At 44.8% G+C, this 23,140-nt stretch overlaps 1 protein-coding gene across 1 annotated transcript in view; it reads left to right on the top strand.

Moving 5' to 3' along the window:
* LOC112258025 (calpain-5-like) overlaps nt 1–19,742 on the top strand; it is a 58,813-nt gene extending 39,071 nt beyond the window's left edge. The window contains exons 4-13 of the mRNA XM_024432077.2: nt 3,800–4,008; nt 4,685–4,877; nt 11,487–11,680; nt 12,989–13,066; nt 13,288–13,483; nt 13,665–13,787; nt 14,244–14,440; nt 14,929–15,050; nt 16,118–16,254; nt 16,444–19,742. Of these exons, the coding sequence (XP_024287845.1) occupies nt 3,800–4,008; nt 4,685–4,877; nt 11,487–11,680; nt 12,989–13,066; nt 13,288–13,483; nt 13,665–13,787; nt 14,244–14,440; nt 14,929–15,050; nt 16,118–16,254; nt 16,444–16,626 (1,632 nt within the window). The 3' untranslated portion in view covers nt 16,627–19,742. The remainder of the gene's footprint in view (nt 1–3,799; nt 4,009–4,684; nt 4,878–11,486; nt 11,681–12,988; nt 13,067–13,287; nt 13,484–13,664; nt 13,788–14,243; nt 14,441–14,928; nt 15,051–16,117; nt 16,255–16,443) is intronic.
* Nucleotides 19,743–23,140: the final 3,398 nt, after the last annotated feature.

Here is a 23,140-nt window from a genome sequence, read left to right as displayed (position 1 = left end):
GAGCGAGACATGATGTCCCAGATGTGCTCAATTGGATTCAGGTCTGGGGAACGGGCGGGCCAGTCCATAGCATCAATGCCTTCCTCTTGCAGGAACTGCTGACACACTCCAGCCACATGAGGTCTAGCATTGTCTTGCATTAGGAGGAACCCAGGGCCAACCGCACCAGCATATGGTCTCACAAGGGGTCTGAGGATCTCATCTCGGTACCTAATGGCAGTCAGGCTACCTCTGGCGAGCACATGGAGGGCTGTGCGGCCCCCCAAAGAAATGCCACCCCACACCATGACTGACCCACTGCCAAACCGGTCATGCTGGAGGATGTTCCAGACAGCAGAACGTACTCCACGGCGTCTCCAGACTCTGTCACGTCTGTCACATGTGCTCAGTGTGAACTTGCTTTCATCTGTGAAGAGCACAGGGCGCCAGTGGCGAATTTGCCAATCTTGGTGTTCTCTGGCAAATGCCAAACATCCTGCACGGTGTTGGGCTGTAAGCACAACCCCCACCTGTGGATGTCGGGCCCTCATACCACCCTCGTGGAGTCTGTTTCTGACCGTTTGAGCAGACACAAGCACATTTGTGGCCTACTGGAGGTAATTTTGCAGGGCTCTGGCAGTGCTCCTCCTGCTCCTCCTTGCACAAATGCGGAGGTAGCGGTCCTGCTGCTGGGTTGTTGCCCTCCTACGGCCTCCTCCACGTCTCTTGATGTACTGGCCTGTCTCCTGGTAGCGCCTCCATGCTCTGGACACTACGCTGATAGACACAGCAAACCTTCTTGCCACAGCTCGCATTGATGTGCCATCCTGGATGAGCTGCACTACCTGAGCCACTTGTGTGGGTTGTAGACTCCGTCTCATGCTACCACTAGAGTGAAAGCACCGCCAGCATTCAAAAGTGATCAAAACATCAGCCAGGAATCATAGGAACTGAGAAGTGGTCTGTGGTCACCACCTGCAGAACCACTCCTTTATTGGGGGTGTCTTGCTAATTGCCTATAATTTCCACCTGTTGTCTATTCCATTTGCACAACAGCTTGTGAAATTTATTGTCAATCAGTGTTGCTTCCTAAGTGGACAATTTGATTTCACAGAAGTGTGATTGACTTGGAGTTACATTGTGTTGTTTAAGTGTTCCCTTTATTTTTTTGAGCAGTGTATTTCAGTAGTGAAATGAGGTTTATTGGATTAACAGAAAATGTGCAATATGCATCAAAACAAAATTAGACAGGTGCATAAATTTGGGCACCCCAATAGAAAAATCACATCAATATTTAGTAGAGCCTCCTTTTGCTAAAATAACAGCCTCTATACGCTTCCCATAGCCTCTAATGAGTGTCTGGATTCTGGATGAAGGTATTTTGGACCATTCCTCCTTACAAAACATCTCCAGTTCAGTTAGGTTTGATGGTTGCCGAGCATGGACAGCCCGCTTCAAATCAACCCACAGATTCTCAATGATATTCAGGTCTGGGGACTGAGATGGCCATTCCAGAACGTTGTACTTGTTCCTCTGCATAAATGCCTGGGTAGATTTTGAGCAGTGTTTTGGGTCGTTGTCTTGTTGAAATATCCAGCCCCGGCGTAACTTCAACTTTGTGACTGATTCTTCAACATTATTCCCAAGAATCTGCTGATATTGAGTGGAATCCATGCGACCCTCAACTTTAACAAGATTCCCAGTACTGGCACTGGCCACACAGCCCCACAGCATGATGGAACCCCCACCAAATTGTACTGTGGGTAGCAAGTGTTTTTCTTGGAACGCTGTGTTCTTTTGCTGCCATGCATAACATCCCTTGTTATGACCAAATAACTCAATCTTTGTTTCATCAGTCCACAGCACCTTATTCCAAAATGAAGCTGGCTTGTCCAAATGTGCGTTTGCATACCTCAAGCGACTCTGTTTGTGGCGTGTGGGCAGAAAAGGCTTCTTCCGCATCACTCTCCCATTCAGCTTCTCCTTGTGCAAAGTGCGCTAAATTGTTGAACGATGCACAGTGACACCATCTGCAGCGAGATGATAATGTAGGTCTTTGGAGGATGTCTGTGGGCTGTTTTTGACCATTCTCACCATCCTTTGCCTTTGCCTCTCCGATATTTTACTTGGCCTGCCACTTCTGGCCTTAAACAAGAACTGTGCCTGTGGTCTTCCATTTCCTCACTATGTTCCTCACAGTGGACACTGACAGCTTAAATCTCAGCGATAGCTTTTTGTAGCCTTCCTCTAAACCATAATGTTGAACAATCTTTGTTTTCAGGTCATTTGAGAGTTGTTTTGAGGCCCCCATGTTGCCACTCTTCAAAGGAGAGTCAAAGAGAATAACAACTTGCAATTGGCCACCTTAAATACCGTTTCTCATGATTGGATGCACTTGTCTATGAAGTTTAAGGCTTAATGAGCTCACCAAACCAATTGTGTGTTCCAATTAATCAGTGCTAAGTAGTTACAGGTATTCAAATCAACAGAATGACAAGGGTGCCCACATTTTTGCATAGCCTATTTTTCACATCTGATTTAATTTCATACAACATAATATTGCTACACTAAAACCTTTGTCTGGACAATTCTCCAGTACTCAGCTTTTATTAGAAAATTAATGGCATGCCACTGTGATCATTTTCTGTGACGACAGAGTCCATTATTATGCAGCCTCAGAGGGGTGCCCAAACTTTTTCATACGACTATGTTCTACCTGATATATTTCTATCTGCAATGTTCAGAACATTAGGCAGAGGGAGGATGGGGTTTCTGCTGTTTCTGGCCAGAGTCCAGTCCATCCTTTGCAGGAAGAGTAAAGTTATTATAGAGCTTTATTATGTTCTGGATGAAACCCTAGATAGATACCCCCCCTCCCTCGTTCTCACTCTCTCTTTCCTTCACCCCCCTCTCTTTCTCTCTATGTCACTGGCTTCCTAAGGGCTCTCACATGACTTGGGGTTTCTATGGTGCAGTATTGTTTTTTATCCTCTCCTCTTAAAGGAGCTGCTACACACACACACACACACACACACACACACACACACACACAGAACAGCCCTTTGATCTGCAGAACAAAGGTTCCATCAAAACCACCCTGCCAGAACTGACCCACCGACCAGGGCTCTTAGTCCACCACTCCCCAGCATGTATCTCCAAGGGCAGTGGAGGAACAGTGGTTCATTTCCATCAAGTTTAGCCCTCTGCACTCCGCAGTACACCTTCATTATGTGGCGTCTCATTACTACACTTCCTGTTTAGCCCTGATGGCTGATGGGTATTTTGGGTGGGTGGGCGAGGGGGCTAAGTGCGGTCTTGTTTGCCCCCCAGCCAGCCCATCGCAGTCCGAGGGGGAGCCCCCGGGAAGGGGATGACTGGCTGGTACTTCATTGCAGCTCTAATCATTCCCCGTCCCTCTGTCCTGTTCCATGTATTCTTCCTCCTCTGGATGTATACTTGCCAGAGCCCAGGTGATACACTACATTTATTCCCTTAATCCTCCGGAACGCAGCGGGCCAGCCGGGGGTAACAAGTTGGAGACGAGGTATGTCCAGCAGGGATCACAGGCTCACTCACAAGAGGGTGTGGTATTTACGAGTTCGGCCGACACGCGGCTTGTTCGTTTGGCTTGCATAACTCTGACTCTCTTTTTCCTCCCCCTCCTCCCTCTACGCGTCCTGCCTACCCACACCCACTCCCTCTTTCACCCCCTCCGCCCTTTTCCCAACCTTTCCCTCTCTCTTTCCCACTTTCATCTCCATCCACCCCCTCCTTCTCCGACCTCTCCCTCTGCTCCACCCCCCTCCCTCCCTCCCTTCAGGTCATCCCAGACTGGAAAGAGCAGGAGTGGGACACGGAGACACCCGAGTCGTACGCCGGGATCTTCCACTTCCGCTTCTGGCGCTTCGGTGAGTGGGTGGATGTGGTGATCGACGACCGGCTTCCCACGGTGGACAACCAGCTGGTCTACTGCCACTCGGATGACAGCAACGAGTTCTGGAGCGCACTGGTGGAGAAGGCCTATGCCAAGTTAGTCAATTAATCAATCAATCTGTCAATGGCTTTATTGTCCAAATTGGGAAATGTGTAGTACAGTCTGGTTGGAAAATGTTTTAAACATTCAATCCATCCATCCATCAAGCAATCAATCAATTTGTTGTCCCAATTGGACAATGTGTAATACAGTCATGGTAAAATACAACATTAATATGTAATGAACACCTAGGGGCAGGGATAAAGAGATACAGTACTGTAGCAGCCCCAGTAGCCCTGGGGAATATCATCTTGAATAGGATCAAATGCTACTGTATGTTTTACTCTCCCAGTATTTGAGGAATGCAGAAAAAATCTTTAGAACAAGGATGCACTCACTCACTCAGGTAAATAAATATTTTCAATTGGTAATGCTTTACTTAACGCCTGTAGGTATAATGCTTTATAACATCTTATAAGCATGTATAAGCCTTTAATGTCTTAGAATTAGGCTTATTATTGTCTGTCACTATTTTAACTGATTCAAGATACTGTATCTACTAGCCACTGTCTTTATGATTTGAGATGTGGAGTCACATCTTGAGATATGGAGTCAAACAAGAGGTTCAGTTGTCATTCTGTTGTCAACTGTGCACTGTAGATAGAGAGATATTTGACTACAGATTAACTCATACATTTTTTCCTCCTCCTCTTCCTCGACCTGTCCCTGCAGAGTGTACGGCTGCTACGAGGCCCTGGATGGCGGGAACACAGCGGATGCCCTGGTGGACTTTACAGGGGGCGTGTCGGAGCCCATGGACCTGCTGGAGGGCCAGATGGCCACTGACGAGGTGGCCCGCAACCAGCTGTTTGAGAGGGTGCTGAAGGTCCACAACCGGGACGGCCTCATCAGCTGCTCCATCCGGGTGAGTCACTCAGGGGGAAGAGCTGTACTAGGCAGCCATTTTGGATCAGGGGCAGCCAGGGGGTCAGTTAGGAGATCTAGGTCAGGTTCAATACAAAACATGAGAAAAAATGCTTTGAAAACAGGGAGGTACTGCCTGTACTTCCTGTTTTCCATTGCAATTTTTTTTTTCTGCCTTGTGCTATTTGGAACACCAAAAAATTGCAACATAAATCGCAAATTACAGGGTTTGGCAATCGCCATGATAATGTGCCATCCCGTCTATTTCGAAAGTTGTGGTTAGTTGGCTCATGCAAAGTCTACATTTGCAAGACGAAAATGTAATCCTTTGTGATTATCCATCTATCTATCATCTATCAATGTAATCATACAAGGCTTTCTCTCTGCTGATGGGACTTGAATTTGTATGAGTGCATATACACTTTCAGAATGCAAATACCGTCCTCTTCTCTATCCATCCATCTACCTGTCATCCTCAATCTGTTTGTTGTTTATCTGTCTATCCGTCAGTCCGTCTATTCATCTGTTCATCAATACGCAACATCTGCTGTTGGGAGCTCCATTTGTACGAGTTCCACTCTCCTCCGGGCAGCCACTGACTGCGTCCCATATGGCACCCTACTCCCTTGACCAGAACCCTATGGATCTACTTCCGGCGCCGACAGAGATGGCCGCCTCGCTTCGCGTTCCTAGGAAACTATGCAGTTTTTTGTTTTTTTACGTGTTATTTCTTACACTAGTACCCCAGGTCATCTTAGGTTTCATTACATACAGCCGAGAAGAACTACTGAATATAAGATCAGCGTCAACTCACCATCAGTACGACCAAGAATATGTTTTTCGCGACGCGGATCCTGTGTTCTGCCTTACAACCAGGACAACAGAGTGGATTACATGCAGCGACCCAAAAAGACGACTCAGAAAAAGAGGGAAACGAAGCGGTCTTCTGGTCAGACTCCGGAGACGGGCACACCGTGCACCACTCCCTAGCATTCTTCTTGCCAATGTCCAGTCTCTTGACAACAAGGTTGATGAAATCCGAGCAAGGGTAGCATTCCAGAGGGACATCAGAGACTGTAACGTTCTATGCTTCACGGAAACATGGCTAACTGGAGAGACGCTATCCGAAGCGGTGCAGCCAGCGGGTTTCTCCACGCATCGCGCCGACAGAAACAAACATCTTTCTGGTAAGAAGAGGGGCGGGGCGTATGCCTCATGGCCAACGTGACATGGTGTGATGAAAGAAACATACAGGAACTCAAATCCTTCTGTTCACCTGATTTAGAATTCCTCACAATCAAATGTAGACCGCATTATCTACCAAGAGAATTCTCTTTGATTATAATCACAGCCGTATATATCCCCCCAAGCAGACACATCGATGGCTCTGAACGAACTTTATTTAACTCTCTGCAAACTGGAAACGATTTATCCGGAGGCTGCATTCATTGTAGCTGGGGATTTTAACAAGGCTAATCTGAAAACAAGACTCCCTAAATTTTATCAGCATATCGATTGCGCAACCAGGGGTGGAAAGACCCTGGATCATTGTTACTCTAACTTCCGCGACGCATATAAGGCCCTGCCCCGCCCCCTTTCGGAAAAGCTGACCACGACTCCATTTTGTTGATCCCTGCCTACAGACAGAAACTAAAACAAGAGGCTCCCACGCTGAGGTCTGTCCAACGCTGGTCCGACCAAGCTGACTCCACACTCCAAGACTGCTTCCATCACGTGGACAGGGAGATGTTTCGTATTGCGTCAGACAACAACATTGACGAATACGCTGATTCGGTGTGCGAGTTCATTAGAACGTGCGTTGAAGATGTCGTTCCCATAGCAACGATTAAAACATTCCCTAACCAGAAACCGTGGATTGATGGCAGCATTTGTGTGAAACTGAAGGCGCGAACCACTGCTTTTAATCAGGGCAAGGTGTCTGGTGACATGACTGAATACAAACAGTGCAGCTATTCCCTCCGCAAGGCTATCAAACAAGCCAGTACAGAGCCAGTACAGAGACAAAGTAGAATCTCAATTCAACGGCTCAGACACAAGAGGCATGTGGCAGGGTCTACAGTCAATCACGGACTACAGGAAGAAACCCAGCCCAGTCACGGACCAGGATGTCTTGCTCCCAGGCAGACTAAATAACTTTTTGCCCGCTTTGAGGACAATACAGTGCCACTGACACGGCCTGCAACGAAAACATGCGGTCTCTCCTTCACTGCAGCCGAAGTGAGTAAGACATTTAAACGTGTTAACCCTCGCAAGGCTGCAGGCCCAGACGGCATCCCCAGCCGCGCCCTCAGAGCATGCGCAGACCAGCTGGCCGGTGTGTTTACGGACATATTCAATCAATCCCTATACCAGTCTGCTGTTCCCACATGCTTCAAGAGGGCCACCATTGTTCCTGTTCCCAAGAAAGCTAAGGTAACTGAGCTAAACGACTACCGCCCCGTAGCACTCACATCCGTCATCATGAAGTGCTTTGAGAGACTAGTCAAGGACCATATCACCTCCACCCTACCTGACACCCTTGACCCACTCCAATTTGCTTACCGCCCAAATAGGTCCACAGACGATGCATTCTCAACCACACTGCACACTGCCCTAACCCATCTGGACAAGAGGAATACCTACGTGAGAATGCTGTTCATCGACTACAGCTCGGCATTCAACACCATAGTACCCTCCAAGCTCGTCATCAAGCTCGAGACCCTGGGTCTCGACCCCGCCCTGTGCAACTGGGTACTGGACTTCCTGACGGGCCACCCCCAGGTGGTGAGGGTAGGCAACAACATCTCCTCCCCGCTGATCCTCAACACTGGGGCCCCACAAGGGTGCGTTCTGAGCCCTCTCCTGTACTCCCTGTTCACCCACGACTGCGTGGCCACGCACGCCTCCAACTCAATCATCAAGTTTGCGGACGACACAACAGTGGTAGGCTTGATTACCAACAACGACGAGACGGCCTACAGGGAGGAGGTGAGTGAGGGCCCTCGGAGTGTGGTGTCAGGAAAATAACCTCACACTCAACGTCAACAAAACTAAGGAGATGATTGTGGACTTCAGGAAACAGCAGAGGGAACACCCCCATCCACATCAATGGAACAGTAGTGGAGAGGGTAGCAAGTTTTAAGTTCCTCGGCATACACATCACAGACAAACTGAATTGGTCCACTCACACAGACAGCATCGTGAGGAAGGCGCAGCAGCGCCTCTTCAACCTCAGGAGGCTGAAGAAATTCGGCTTGTCACCAAAAGCACTCACAAACTTCTACAGATGCACAATCGAGAGCATCCTGGCGGGCTGTATCACCGCCTGGTATGGCAACTGCACCGCCCTCAACCGTAAGGCTCTCCAGAGGGTAGTGAGGTCTGCACAACGCATCACCGGGGGCAAACTACCTGCCCTCCAGGACACCTACACCACCCGATGCTACAGGAAGGCCATAAAGATCATCAAGGACATCAACCACCCGAGCCACTGCCTGTTCACCCCGCTGTCATCCAGAAGGCGAGGTCAGTACAGGTGCATCAAAGCTGGGACCGAGAGACTGAAAAACAGCTTCTATCTCAAGGCCATCAGACTGTTAAACAGCCACCACTAACATTGAGTGGCTACTGCCAACACACTGTCAATGACACTGACTCTACTCCAGCCACTTTAATAATGGGAATTGATGGGAAATGATGTAAATATATCACTAGCCACTTTAAACAATGCTACCTTATATAATGTTACTTACCCTACATTATTCATCTCATATGCATACGTAGATACTGTACTCTATATCATCGACTGCATCCTTATGTATCACTAGCCACTTTAACTATGCCACTTGGTTTACATACTCATCTCATATGTATATACTGTACTCGATATCATCTACTGTATCTTGCCTATGCTGCTCTGTACCATCACTCATTCATATATCCTTATGTACATATTCTTTATCCCCTTACACTGTGTATAAGACAGTAGTTTTTTGGAATTGTTAGTTAGATTACTTGTTCGTTATTACTGCATTGTCGGAACTAGAAGCACAAGCATTTCGCTACACTCGCATTAAAATCTGCTAACCATGTGTATGTGTCAAATAAAATTTGATTTGATTTGAAAGTAGTACTCTGTAAAGGTAATAAGTTGCACATTTGGAACACAGGCACTGAGTCCCCCTTTTGATTGTCTGCGCTCGTCCACTCCTGCACGACAACTCATTTACAGTCCAACATTGTGTGATTCCGAATCAAGTACACTAGCTCAACTGGCAGCGATAGGCGTTTTATATTCATGAGTTTTGATTAGGCTCTAGTACGGAACAATAACAACCGAATGGACACGGACACGGAAAAAATATATAATGGCTAAACAAACGCGTCAGCTAGAGGAACGGCCCTGACCGCACCGAAAACCCTAGTCCTTAATTCCTCGGACATGACCCATGACTTTTTGGTTGTTGTTTGGTTATGGTTGTAACGTCCTGGCAACATTATAAAAATGCTTGACTACGCACAGGCTTTTTGTTGTGAGGAGGTCTGATTTAGGAATGCAACAAAGGCATCTTAAAAGCCACACTCGTGCATCTCTCCCCAGACTCCAAGCCTAATTGCTTTTTGTCTTCTCCCCCCCTTCGCTGTTTTTTGTAAGCATGGTTTGAAAAAGGATGTGTGTGGTAGCAAATGCTCAAAGCACGTCTTCCACAGAGCCTATGGACCGAGGCAGAATAAGGTAGTTGCCTATTATTTTTTATTTTAAATGATGTTCAGGCCGAATTCTAAATATTCTTGCCACCTCTCTTTCTTGATTATTGACGTGCCGAACATTCCCGATCTATCTAATCAGACATCATTTTTATCAGTTAAGAAGAGGTATTTTGATTGATTTAATTGATGACAATCGTTAGTTGTTTTTTCTCATTAGACTCAGATTAGACTCTGATTTGTAAAGGGGGTTAATCGTAACATTTGCTACAATTAACCCCTTACCTAAACTTTTATGGTATTTTATATGGTATTTACACACATTCACATAGTGATATGAAATGTCACTTCTTTACATCAAGTACAAATAAGATAATATCTTAGAGAAATGAAAAAAGTAATTAATTATTTTGAATGCTAAAAGTATCATATAAAATATATGCATTTTGTTTACTCTGCTTTTGGTCAATATGACATGGCTAAAATCTAAAATGAAAATATTTTTGTCAATTTAGTATATTTTCATCCAACTATCAGTTTCAAGTCAGAAATGTTTTCAATTTATGGGGCAGCAGGTAGCCTAGTGGTTAGAGTGTTGGACTAGTAACTGAAAGGTTGCAAGATTGAATCCCTGAGCTGACAAGGTACAAATCTGTTGTTCTGCCCCTGAACAAGGCAGTTAACCCACTGTTAACTAGGCTGTCATTGAAAATAAGAATTAACTGACTTGCCTAGTAAAATAGAATTGCCTTTCATTTTTACCATTGGAGACAGACATTTCACTTCCACCACTTTCGGTTGAATTGTGAACAACTGGTATGTCCTAGAAACTTACAATGTGTGACATGATAGCTAAGATTTGTACAGTATGTTTGTATATTATTATTAATATTATTAATCTACCTCAAATATTGTTTTCATACTAAGCAAAAGCCTAGCTCTCTGAAGTCCAGACAATTGCTTTCCCGTTGGGCCAGGTGTCAATGTTCACTTTTTTGTTCACTTCCACGGCTCTCTGAAGTCCAGACAACTGCTTTCCCATTTGGCCAGGTGTGAATGTTCTGGTAGCCAACATACTCAACCAATTTGAATACAATGGGAAGCCCATACACAGTTGATGGCCCATCAGCACGCAATTAAGTATGCTTAAGTTGAGAGCCTGTGAGGTCTATGAGAAGGGTTTGTGCATGCAGGAACAGTCATGTATGGTTTTTTATGTAGGATCCCCTGGGTCATATTTAGTAGGCACCAAATGGAAGAAAATGGACTGAAACGGGGAGGGACTAAATGATCTCATCCGACATGGATGTCGATTAAGGCAGCCCCCACACCTCTCTGATGCAGAGGGGTTGGGTTAAACGTGGAAGACACATTTCAGTTGAATACATTCATTTGTACAATTGACTAGGTATTCCCCTTTCCCAATAAAAAACACTTATTTTTGTTTTCCGTTGCAAAACATTTTGTTACGTTGTGCACTAATGAATATGACCCTGGTTTCCCTCATTACCTTCCTGTCTTCTTTATCCTTTTTTCCCCTTCTGTCTCCTTAGTAGTTGCTCCCTTGCTGTCATTGCATCACACTTTGTTTGTGAAACCGGCTCATTACATCTGGGCCTTGTGCTCAATGATACTTTGATGATCAAGTAGCAAGGGACAGCACCAGCCATCTAGGCCGCAAGCTCAATTCAAACAAACCAATTCTCAGTTCAACTTGACTGGGGCTTGTTCATCATACAAAAAAAAATGTCTGAATGCACATTTTCATTTTGGAGGCATGTCGCACGCCCTAATGAACACAACCCTTGTCACAACTCAAGCACTTTGAGCTACATTCTGTGTATGACATGTGCTGCACAAATAAATATTTCTAAATTAATTAATTGATTTAATTGTCTCTTAGGCGACCACAGTGGAGGACATGGAGGCACGGCTAGACTGTGGCCTGGTCAAGGGCCACGCATACGCAGTGACGGACGTGAAGAAGGTGCGTCTGGGCCAGGGCCTGCTGGCATTCTTCAAGTCAGAGAAGCTCAATATGATCCGCATGAGGAACCCCTGGGGAGAGAAGGAGTGGAGCGGGCCCTGGAGCGACAGGTAAATACACAACACAGCCTCCTCAGGCCTGGAAGTGGTACTACACAACCATAGTATTAGATTTAGAATTCTTATTTTAATTCGATGTACACAACACTGCTTAATGAAAGCTTCTCCTATTCAGAGTGCCTTTACTGCCTCGAAACGACTAGACCGTGTAGGAGTAATGAGGTGGAGAAAGAGGTGTCCTCCATCTTCTGAAATGGAGGAGGAGGGGGTGATAAATGCCATAAATTAACTGTTGTACATGTATATGTGTGAATGTGTGTTTTTGTTTTATTTCTTTCTTTTAAGAAAAACAACCATGTGGAGGGGAAATTAAGGGTAGGCTCTACATTTGTTTTTTACATTTCAGTAATAATGCAGAAGAAGGAGACAAAAAGTGAAAGCCATTACACTGTCATTCTGAGATCTGCGGGGGTGCTGTTAGTACAGTGACTATGATATTGTGGAGTGAATTCCATTAACTCAACTGTTTGGAACTGAGTTAATCAGATGTGTACGAGTCGTATTGTTATACATAAACTTGGTTGAATGGTAAAAAAATGTCAAGAAGAATAATAATACAGTTATTATTTTTGAAGGCACACGTTCACACGTTTAAGTCACCTTAAAGTTTTTTTAAAAAATATATAGAATCCCCAAAAATATCTAACATAATAAATCAAATCACACACTCAACAGTTAATTTATGGCATTTATCATGTAATAGGATGGGGAGAAGACTAAGAGCTTCTCTCTTCCTCCTCCTGTTGTGTCCTATTGTTTATCGCTAGGTTGTATGACATAGCAGAGATTGTAGGGCTCGCTCATGAAGGCAGCTGAATTATTGAGTAGGTAAAGGAGAGAGATGTTACTTCTTAAAGGGGAAGTGACTGAGCGGTGTTATTAAAGGAGTCGTCTCCTTTCATTCATATAGTCATAGGAATGCATGTATAATATATCTGGGGTTTGATCACAATTGGAGAAATGTAATTTTATTGTTTAATGTGGAAGTTTGTCACAGAGTCCCACAGAAGTTGTGGAACTGGCAGTAATTTCATAGAAACAGAAGAGAGGTTTATTTTCATACGCACGTAGGCACACACACAATTGCTATGTATTGCCAATACCTACAATTCTTACTTCCTGGGGTAAGTCTTCCTGTTTTAATCTATGACTGCTCCTGAGAAAATTGCTGTCCGTTGTCATGTGGTGCTGAACTTCGGGAATCTCCAATCCAAAGGGTTTTTCAGTGGTGTGTTTGCTCTGTAATCTCCTTTGTGTCATACTGTCGAACAAGAGGTAATTTCATGTCTATGCCCCCAGCTCAGAGGAGTGGAAGAAGGTGAGCAAAAGTGAGAGAGAGAAGCTGGGCGTCACTGTGCAGGATGACGGAGAATTCTGGTGAGAGGGACCACCATACACACCCCATTAAAACATTAGGGGCCATTTACCCACACACAGATTAAGCCTAGGCCTGGACTAAAAAGCATGCTCCGGACTATGCTTAATCTGTATCCGGGAAACCAGCCCTAGTTAATTCATCTGTATTTTATTAACTGATTGAGTGGCACTTTCCTAAATATACCCTCCCTCCCTCTTGCCCTCCCTCCCTTCCACCCTAGGATGACGTTTGACGACTTCTGCCAGTACTTCACGGACCTGATCCTGTGCCGCCTCATCAACACGTCTTATCTGAGCATCCACAAAACATGGGAGGAGGAAGTGATGAGGGGCTCCTGGGTCCCCCGCCAAGACCCTCTGAGGAACCGCTCTGGGGGATGCATCAACCACAAGGCCACCTTCCTCCAGAACCCACAGGTGGGGTGCATGATGGTGGAGGATGTGTGGAAGTGGGTGGATGGTGGGAGGCTGGGTAGGAGTGTGTTTTGTACTGTGTGAGTTTATTTGTGTTTTTCTGTTGGTGTCTTTGCATGTACTGCATATTCTGTATTTGATTTAAGGAGATTGTTCTAATTAGTGTGTTTATGTCTCTCTGCAGTATGTGTTTGATGTGAATAAGGTGGAGGATGAGGTGTTGATAGCCCTGCAGCAGAAGGAGAGAAGAGCCACCACCAAAGAGGGCAAAGGAGATAACCTGGCCATAGGCTTCGACATTCACCGGGTATGCGGGCACACACACACACACACACACACACACACACACACACACACACACACACACACACACACACACACACAGAGATGAAGACACACACACGAGAACAGACTCACCGAGTTTAAGAGACACATACGCAGATGTTAACACACACCCAGATGGACACACACAGATGGATACACAGGAAGATGAACACACTCTGTCGCTCCACATGAATTTTTCCTTTTGCCTCTTCATGCTTTACTTCATGGTATTGCCATCTCTTTACTTCCTTGCTACTCATGACATAAAAGATAAGACGTAAGGATCCTGGTTCAGTCCCTGCATGTGCCATCTTTCCACCTCCTATATCTGTCTCCCTGCTTCTGCCTCTATCCCTGCTCTGCCTGATGATGCCATGTCTACCTTGAACGTCTCCCTTTAAAATGTGACCCTGATGTCATGTCCCCACCCGTCCTCTAGGTGGAGCTGAACAGAAAGTACCGCATGCACACGGCCCAGCAGAAGGTGGCGGGCTCCATCTACATCAACTCGCGCTGCGTCTTCCTCAGGAAGGAGCTCAAGGAGGGTCGCTACGTCATCATCCCCACGACTTTTGACCCCGGGCAGCAGGGCGACTTCCTGTTGCGGGTCTTCACCGACGTGCCTTCAGACTGCAAGTAAACCAGCCGGCCAACATACAGACCCACCCCCACACCCCTTCCGTTTAACCTCCTTACCTTTACAAAGGGATAGTTCACTGGGATCATAGAATTGAATAGAACATTATTGTTTTGTACTTCTATGATAGGGATTGCCTAATTTGAATCAGTTAAAATTGATCAAATAACAAACCTCATTTTATAGAAACCCATCAAATTCAACTGGTGTGTATGTTAAAGGGATATTACATTTTGGTATTTTACAACACTTGGGGCTCAAGTATTTTTTGCAGTTTACTACTTACTTCAAAAAAGTGGCCGATCCCTTTAACATGCACACCAGTTGAATTGTATGGGTTTCTATAAAAGGATTTTTAGCTTGTTGATAAAGTTGAATTGATTCTCTAAGTGGACCCAGAACCCTTTTCACGTAATTTGTCATCCACTGCCATTACTCTCACCAAAATGAATGACACCCATATTCACTTTCTTTCCCTACCCAACAGAGAGTTGAACCTAGATGAGCCCCCACAGACGTGTTGGACGGGCATGTGTGGTTACCCCCAGCTGGTCACCCAGGTCCACGTTCTGAGTGCTGAGGGACTCCAGGGCCAGGACTCTAATGGAGGTAAGCTAGTAAGGCTGCAGTAGGAAATAGTAGGCCTACAGTAAAGTAAGCTACAGTATGCACCCATGTCGAAGGGAGGCTTTGGGAGCTGACTTGCATAGACCATTTTCACACGAGCTATACTAGGATGGCCCGGTTGTATCTCCACCATTGTTACTGGACCATGCTGGAAAGGATGGGGGATATTTGGAGGGGAAAGGTTCTGGTCTACACAATAAACTCTTCTGCCGATGGGTAACTTGAGTTTAAGTGTGTACTGTACATTTTGTGCGAGTGTGTATGTGTTTTTCCGTGCCCCAGCATGTGTTGCGAGGTGAACTCTTCTGGTCATACACAGAGCTGCACTGTCTCATTCCCAACAAGAAGAGGCACCCGGCCAAAACACAAGGAGGTACATCAGCATCACCTAGTGGCTAGCGGCTTAGCTACAACTAGACATATTGCACAGTTAATAGTGCAATAGGCTTTGGCTCAGCCCAGAAACAGCCCCTAGCCCCTAAACCCCTTCAAACTCAACTCTGGACCTCAAAGCCAGTTCCACTACTTTTTTACATTGTTCCCCTCTAATCAGGGAATGATTTAGACCTGGGACACCAGGTGTGTTCAATTAATTATCAGGTAGAACAGAAAACCAGCAGCCTCTGGACTTCGTAAGGCAAGAGTTGAATACCCATGTCCTAACCCTTAACCCCTAGCTTCATGTAGATCGAAGAGGATTGGATAGATATAAGAAAAATGGTAGTAGTTCCACAAAGGGCTATGTCTAGGAATACCTTTTTCCATATGGCTGAAACCTATCCCCTCCCTTTCAGATTTATAGTCTTCTATAGTTCCTTCTCCCCATATCCTCTACCTACCTAGTAGCACAAGCAACTAAAGCCCTTCTCCACCTACCTGTCGGAGACCTGTCTGTTGGTCTGATGGCCAGATAAGGATTGGATTCATTTAGACCTCGAGTTGGTTTTGGCCTGCATAGTTGAGTACACATGCACACACACGTTTCCACTTCCCATGCCGATACAGAGATTGACAGCTGTCCCTCATCCTTCCTTCCTGCTCCCTCCCAGCCTCGGACCCGTACGTCATCATCACCTGTGAGGGAGAGAGAGTGCGCTCGCCGGTGTACAAGGACACGCGGAGCCCCAACTTCGATGTCAAAGGCCTGTTCTACCGCAAGAAGCCCAAGGAAGGCATCCACATTGAGGTAAGCACAGACGGAGAGGAGGAACTCTTTTTTTTGTATCTGTCTGTCTGTGTTCATACAGTATGTATCCCTCTCTTGAATATGTTTTACGCTTAACTTTTTGAAAATCACTTTTCCTATGCTTCCCCTATCTCCCGCTTTGTCTCTTTCTTCTCTGCTCTCCTTGGACCTTGGGCCATACCATAATAGATCTACAATAAGAACGTAATTGTGGATACCTTCCTGGGTCAGGTGACCCTGTCCAGTGACCCAAACGACCGGCAGGAGCAGCACACACTCCACCTGCGCGACAAGGGCAATCGCCAAGACAACGACCTCTCGGGCACGGTCACCGTGCGCCTCATCACCTGCATCACACTCATCAACATATGACGTCACAACCACCGTCGTCGCCGCTCTCGCCATGAGATGTCAAAGGAGCTTGACCTTTGTCATCTTGACGACCTTTCGCCCCCCTAAACCGAGCATGTCAGTTAAACGGTTAATCCCCCCCCTACACCTTCTCCACCCAACCCAACACCCCCTTCAACATATACACACAGCTTTCTTTCTTTCTTTCTTTCTGACTCTTTCTCTCACTCTCACTGTTACACACACACACACACAAACACACAGGCCATGTCTGAGTTCCAAATAGTAGGCTGATTGGGTATGCGAAAATATAAAGTTTTATAGTATGTGAAATATTGAACGTTTTGTTTGCTTTAAATGCCAGGATGTCATACTCATTTAATCTTTCCATCTAGTAGAATTCACTGCACACTATTGAGGAAGAGAAGTGTCTTTTCAGACCCACGTAGGTGTGACAACAGCCGATAAACCGCTGATAATCAGCTACCAAAATGAAAGAATGGTGGGAAACAAAGCAATTGTGCGTTCATGTCACATTCTCAGTATGGGTGAGCCTGGTATGTTGTTTTTTTTAAGCTTACTGCCTACATATACTAAACAGTACATTCTAAATAGTATGAAGTATGACTAGTACACAGTATGTATATCGTTTTAGTAAGTAGCAAGACTACTCTCTACATGCCTTCAACTCACACACACACACACACACACTTTTAACATGCTCCTGCACCCCTCATGCATCTGCCAGCGTCTCTAAGGGCTATACATCGCCTTAAGGCTGAGTGGGTCCCTTTAGGAGCCTGTGACCAGCCATATGTCAGGTGGGAGGGGGGTCATTGTATTGGGTGGTACACTGGGTGTAGCCTTGCCTCCTCCCCCCTCCATCACATCTTTCTCCTCTTCCCACTCCCATCCCCTCAGAATACGTTACCCTTCGCTTCTACAGGTTGCCATGGACAAAATAGCAAAAAGATTCTGCCTGCATTGCACACGCCCCGTTTACACACAAATGTTTTATTTAATTTACCTTTATTTAACTAGGCATCACACTCTTAGCTTAGCAACCGGCGCTTTTGATATGCTCCAGTGGAGTGCCATGTTCAAGTGCTTTACGGGACCAAAGACGGACCAGGCCCTCCTTCCCTCTCTCTTTTGCCGGCGGCAGTTGCCACTGTGCCACGTCAGTCGGTCATCTCTATGGCAACGCCACTGCCTGACGCTTCCTAAGTCATGGGACTCCTGTCAATTGACCTGAATCGCGTGAACTGAGAGACACAGCAGCTGTTGTCCCTGTGTGTGTGTGTGTGTGTGTGTGTGTGTGTGTGTGTGTGTGTGTGTGTGTGTGTGTGTGTGTGTGTGTGTGTGTGCATTCGTACGTGTTATGCCTGCGCCTTTGAACATCATGCACCTCGCCTGGCTCTGACAGGCTCACGGACACGGCTGGATGGAGGGATGAGCGGAAGAAGAGAGAGAAGAGGCAGGAAATCCATCAGTCGACTCCTGCCAAAAACAGCGTGCCATAGCCTTGTTCCTGGCTCTGACTCTGTTGTGACTCGATACCGCTATTCCCGACCGGAACACAGTTTGGATTAGCATCATTTTAAACTATTTGAAATTGTAGTGTGAAAAGAGTGGGTTTTTGTCTGGCCAAGACAGAGACTATCACATCATTCAGAAGCATCACTGGTACAGTCCCCAAAACCGTTAGCATCTCTTCTCACGTAGATGATGTCGCGCTTTCTCTTTTGACCTGCTTTCCACAGGCTATTTATCTCCCTTTGACAGTGGCAAGCGGCGGAGAAAGAAGATATACAAGGAGATACAAGCCCCAAACGCTATGTTGTCCATTATCTTTTCAAAAGTGCAATATGATTGCAGAGACTTTTCTAGAGCAGGATCTGACGTGGGATCCCACGTACGTTAAAGAATCATTCCAGAGACATTTTATTTTTTTGAATGTAATGCGGAGAGCTTTCGACCGACCGATCTCTCGCTTTCTCTTTATCGAACCATCAATCCCGTTTACTTGTTTATGTGCTTGTTTCAATGCCTTTTCTTTTTTTTGCATTACTCGAACAACAGCGGCATTTATTGCATTTGATTTATTTATTGCATTATCACAGTTTATATATTTATATATTTAGTGAATTAATGTGTCTCGCATAGATCATTTTTAATGATATGTACATGGCCTTGTATTGTTCTTCCATTGTTACTATTTTATATTTTCTATCTTCAGTGTGGGAAACAAATGGTCGTGTTTAAGAATCAGCATGTTTACACTATTGCACCTCATATCAATGTCATATCAAGATGTTTAAAAGGGTCACTTTTTAAGGTACTGATCAGTGACATCCACCATTCATAACAATATGTTTTTACTATTTACTGTCATTCGTTGCTTCAAATGACGAAAATGCCATTCAGGTGCTGTGTGACATATGTATTTCCTTCTATGTTGTTCAGTTGCAGACTAAGACAGAGAGACTAAACTGGTTGCTAAAAAAAACAACTCTGAAAGGGATAGTTCATGCTAAATCTATTTTTGTGTCTGAAGGCCCATAGCGACAGAATCTGCCAGTAGTTAGCATAATTAGAATCGTCCAAATTCATTCATGTAAACAGCGGTGCCGATATTGGCAGAGCTGCTTTGCAAGCCGAAACTTCAAACTGTCTTGTTATAAGGCAATATGTTATACAAGTAACATATAGTAACAAAAACTGAAACAAAAAATAGAAACAAAAATTGGACAAACAATTTAGTAAACTGAAATAAAATAATTCAGAAAAACATTTTTAAACCTACATGACCAAAAGTATGTGGATACCCGCTCGTTGAACCTCTCATTCCAAATCATGGACATTAATATGGAGTTGGTGCCCCTTTTCTGCTATAACAGCCTCCACTCTTCTGGGAAGACTTTCCACTAGATGTTGGAACTTTGCTGGGGGGACTTCCATTCAGCCACAAGAGCATTAGTAAGGTCGGGCACTAATGTCGGGCGATCATGTCTGGCCCGCAGTCAGCGTTCCAATTCAATGTGGTTGCGGTCAGGGCTCTGTGCAGGCCAGTCGAGTTTTTCCACACCGATCTCGACAAACCCTTTCTGTAGGGACCTCGCTTTGTGCACGCGGGCATTGTCATGCTGGAACAGGAACGGGGCTTCCTCGGGGCGGCAGGGTAGCCTAGTGGTTAGAGCGTTGGACTATTAACCGGAAGGTTGCAAGTTCAAACCCCCGAGCTGACAAGATACAAATCTGTCGTTCTGCCCCTGAACAGGCAGTTAACCTACTGTTCCTAGGCTGTCATTGAAAATAAGAATTTGTTCTTAACTGACTTGCCTAGTTAAATAAAGGTAAAATAAGAAAATAAAAAAACTGTTGCCACAAAATTGTAAGCACAGAATCGTCTAGAATGTCATTGCATGCTGTAGCGTTAAGATTTCACTGGAACTAAGGGGCCTAACCAGACCATTATTCCTCCACCAAAGTTTACAGTTGGCACTATGCATTCGGGCAGGTAGCGTTCTACTGGCATCCGTCAAGCCTGTAGCTAACAGGGAAGAAATCCGAGCGCGAATGTGAACCATATGCGTGAACAATGGGGGCATTTGTTGTTTTGAGTACATTGCTAGAAAGGACAAAAGAAAATATATTGGAGTGTCAGAAGATGGCAGCACGTGTGGGAAAGAGATTAAAGAGAACACCCAAAGAACCTCAACTTTCATCTGAACTGTGCCCACAAAGAATCATACACTTTCATTATAAAGCCAGCCACCGGCTTATTAGTATCTGCTCATCAACAGCAACCAACTTTAGCAGTTATCATGAAAAGAATAGAAACATCAGAACCTAATTCAAGTTTAAAAAAAGAGAAGAAGCGCTTGTTCATTTATTCATCCAGTCTGGCAAGTCCACGAGCCTTCAGATAATTCAACCAACCACCTGATCCCAAATGTAAAACCTGGCGCTGCTAGAGTAAACGGGTGGATTGCTTTGCAAATGGATACAGCAATGCAGTAAGTTAAGGAGATTCTGAAAGAGGCATGACAAAATGACCGTGTGTAAACGGATGGAGCAAGAAAGGAATGACTACTGACGATTATCCTTTTAAATCCAAGTCACTTTAAGATTCATTTAGAATTCAAACCGAAACAAACCTATGACCTGACCCATCACCTTATGTATTATTGTCCCCCAGTGACAAGAAGTGACCCCCCCCCAAGAATAGAAACTATAGGCTGCCACGCATGCATAATGCTACTTTCTGTCCCTAACACACACATTTAAACTAACATGAAATAATATCAAATGATATAGAAATTATTTTATCCAACTCAAAAGTACATTTAAAAAAAAATAGTACATTTGTCTGAAGACGAGCTGAAACTAAACTGAATTTGAAATAAAAATCTATAAACGAAAACTAAATCACAACTATAATAACCTAGATGTTTTGTCTCTATGAAGGAAACGTTCAAGTTACTCATAATGGCTGTAATTTAGTCAGGATCATTTTGAGATGATAATGAAGTGATAATGCCCGAGAAGCCGGTGTTTGGGGGATATATTGGCGCGGGTGTCGTTAGGCCCGAGACGAAGTCGAGCCTCAAGATCACCCCCAAAAGCTAACGTTCTGTTTATCCTCTAAGTAAAGTGTTACAGAGAATATAACGCTATGGAGAGAAGGGTCATGGTTAAGGTAAAGGCAATAGAGTACCATAGAGTGCATACAGATGTCACAGGGTTAAAATATGATATACCAAGCAGATTAATCTTCCATGCCAGGTGAAGAAGAGGTCCTCCTGTCAATAAGGGGATTGGTTGGTTTTCTGTTGCCAGGATGTAGCCATGTGTGTCCATTCAGCCAGACTGGTGCTCGGCTCTACTCTGACCAGGGGCACCCGTGGTGGGCAGGCTGGCAGGTTAGCAGCAGCCATTTTAGCTATTTATACGACTCAGTTTCACAATCTTGTTGTGACCCCCACAGACAAACAATGTCTTCAGTTAGGTAGTTTGCCCAAGTCCTTATCGTTAGCTATTGCTAGTGGTAGTATTACAGCGTCTGTTCTGACCATATCTGAACCAATAATAGTCACCAGGACCAAGGGGTTGTATCACATTGTGGTAGACCATCACTCGTCTTTTTAACTCCACAGACAAATATGTGCCAAAGCGGTGCCAAAATGGACGGGAGGAAAAGACCATTGTACTGCAGTGTACTGTTGGTTCAGGTTCTGCAGTAGATTAGCTTTGTTTGCCGCTCTTGTGGACATACAATAACTAGTTAAACATTGTGGGAATTGTCAAGCCTTTCTCGTTCCAATATGCTTTTTTTGTGTGTGTCTTTGTCAAACACGCGTGCTGGTTGAGATCTCATTGCGTTAACATTGCACGTTCTTGTCATTTGCCAGAAGCATCACTTACTCAAGGTACGATTGGTTTACCCTTGGTGAGCGGAGTGTCAATTCGGTGATCTGATTTTTCTGGCTCTGTATATATTTTTCTGATTGTCCATGGCAAATGTTTTAAGGACACAAAACGCATAAGAATGTTCAGAACTTTGGCCAGTTTTATATCAAACCAATAACACCAATGCATGAAGCAAATTACTTCAAATCAGCTTGCACAGTTTGATTTTCAAAGATATTATATTTTTTATTCAAAGTGTTGTAAACAGTGTTACTACTTTCATATATTGAAGGCTTCTGTTGCATACTTGCATGTATTTTACAGATTATGAACATTTGAATTCAGCATCCTAAACAGTATGTACTGTATATGAAAAGGGGCAGCAGCCAAAGTGTTTGTCCACTACTGCAGGACTCCTATTGTGACAAATGTAGATATATGGTGATGAACAAGGAAGGAGCACAAGGTCCCTCGTGGGCCGCAAACCCCAGTCGCCTGATCGTGACACAAACACCCTACCCCCCCGATCCAAATAAGGATATCCCCACTGGAAGAGATTGTTAGGCACCTTTCAAGGATAGGATCGTTACACTCTTAAGTTCATCATTACCCCCTCCGTTTACAGGACTTACCTTCGAAAGCCACGATCACTATCCCACTTCTGACGTCCAGTGTGATAAATGTGGAAGTTGTGCTAAGTCTGTAGTGGGCTGTGAACACCAGTTGCCTAGCCTAAAGATGAACACCCTATCCACAATTACAATAGGGCTATCCCAGTTGGGAGGGATTGTACTGTGCTTATCAAGTCCAGGGTCATTACAATATATTCTTTACATTTCAGACGCAAGAGCATATAATAGTTGAGAGACATTTTAAAGCAATGGTCCGCAAGAATACTTGTCAGATACTTATCCAGTTAAATTTGAAAGCAAAAAAAATTGTTAGAGATGGACAACATAAAAAATGTGAGGAAAACCGAAAATAATTGATTGCAGAGAGTGTTTGTGTTGTGTTTACAATTTATTTGGATTATGTGTTTTATTAAAGCCTGTGTAATGGCCAAACAGTACTTTCTATGTTTCAGTTGAACACAGACATCACCATGGTGCAATGATTTACCTAT

Source organism: Oncorhynchus tshawytscha, linkage group LG09, assembly GCF_018296145.1.
Source record: "Oncorhynchus tshawytscha isolate Ot180627B linkage group LG09, Otsh_v2.0, whole genome shotgun sequence".
In the NCBI taxonomy this organism is placed as follows: Eukaryota; Metazoa; Chordata; class Actinopteri; order Salmoniformes; family Salmonidae; genus Oncorhynchus; species Oncorhynchus tshawytscha.
Note: the sequence above shows the minus strand (reverse complement) of the source record. Positions and strands in the feature narration are given on the sequence as shown.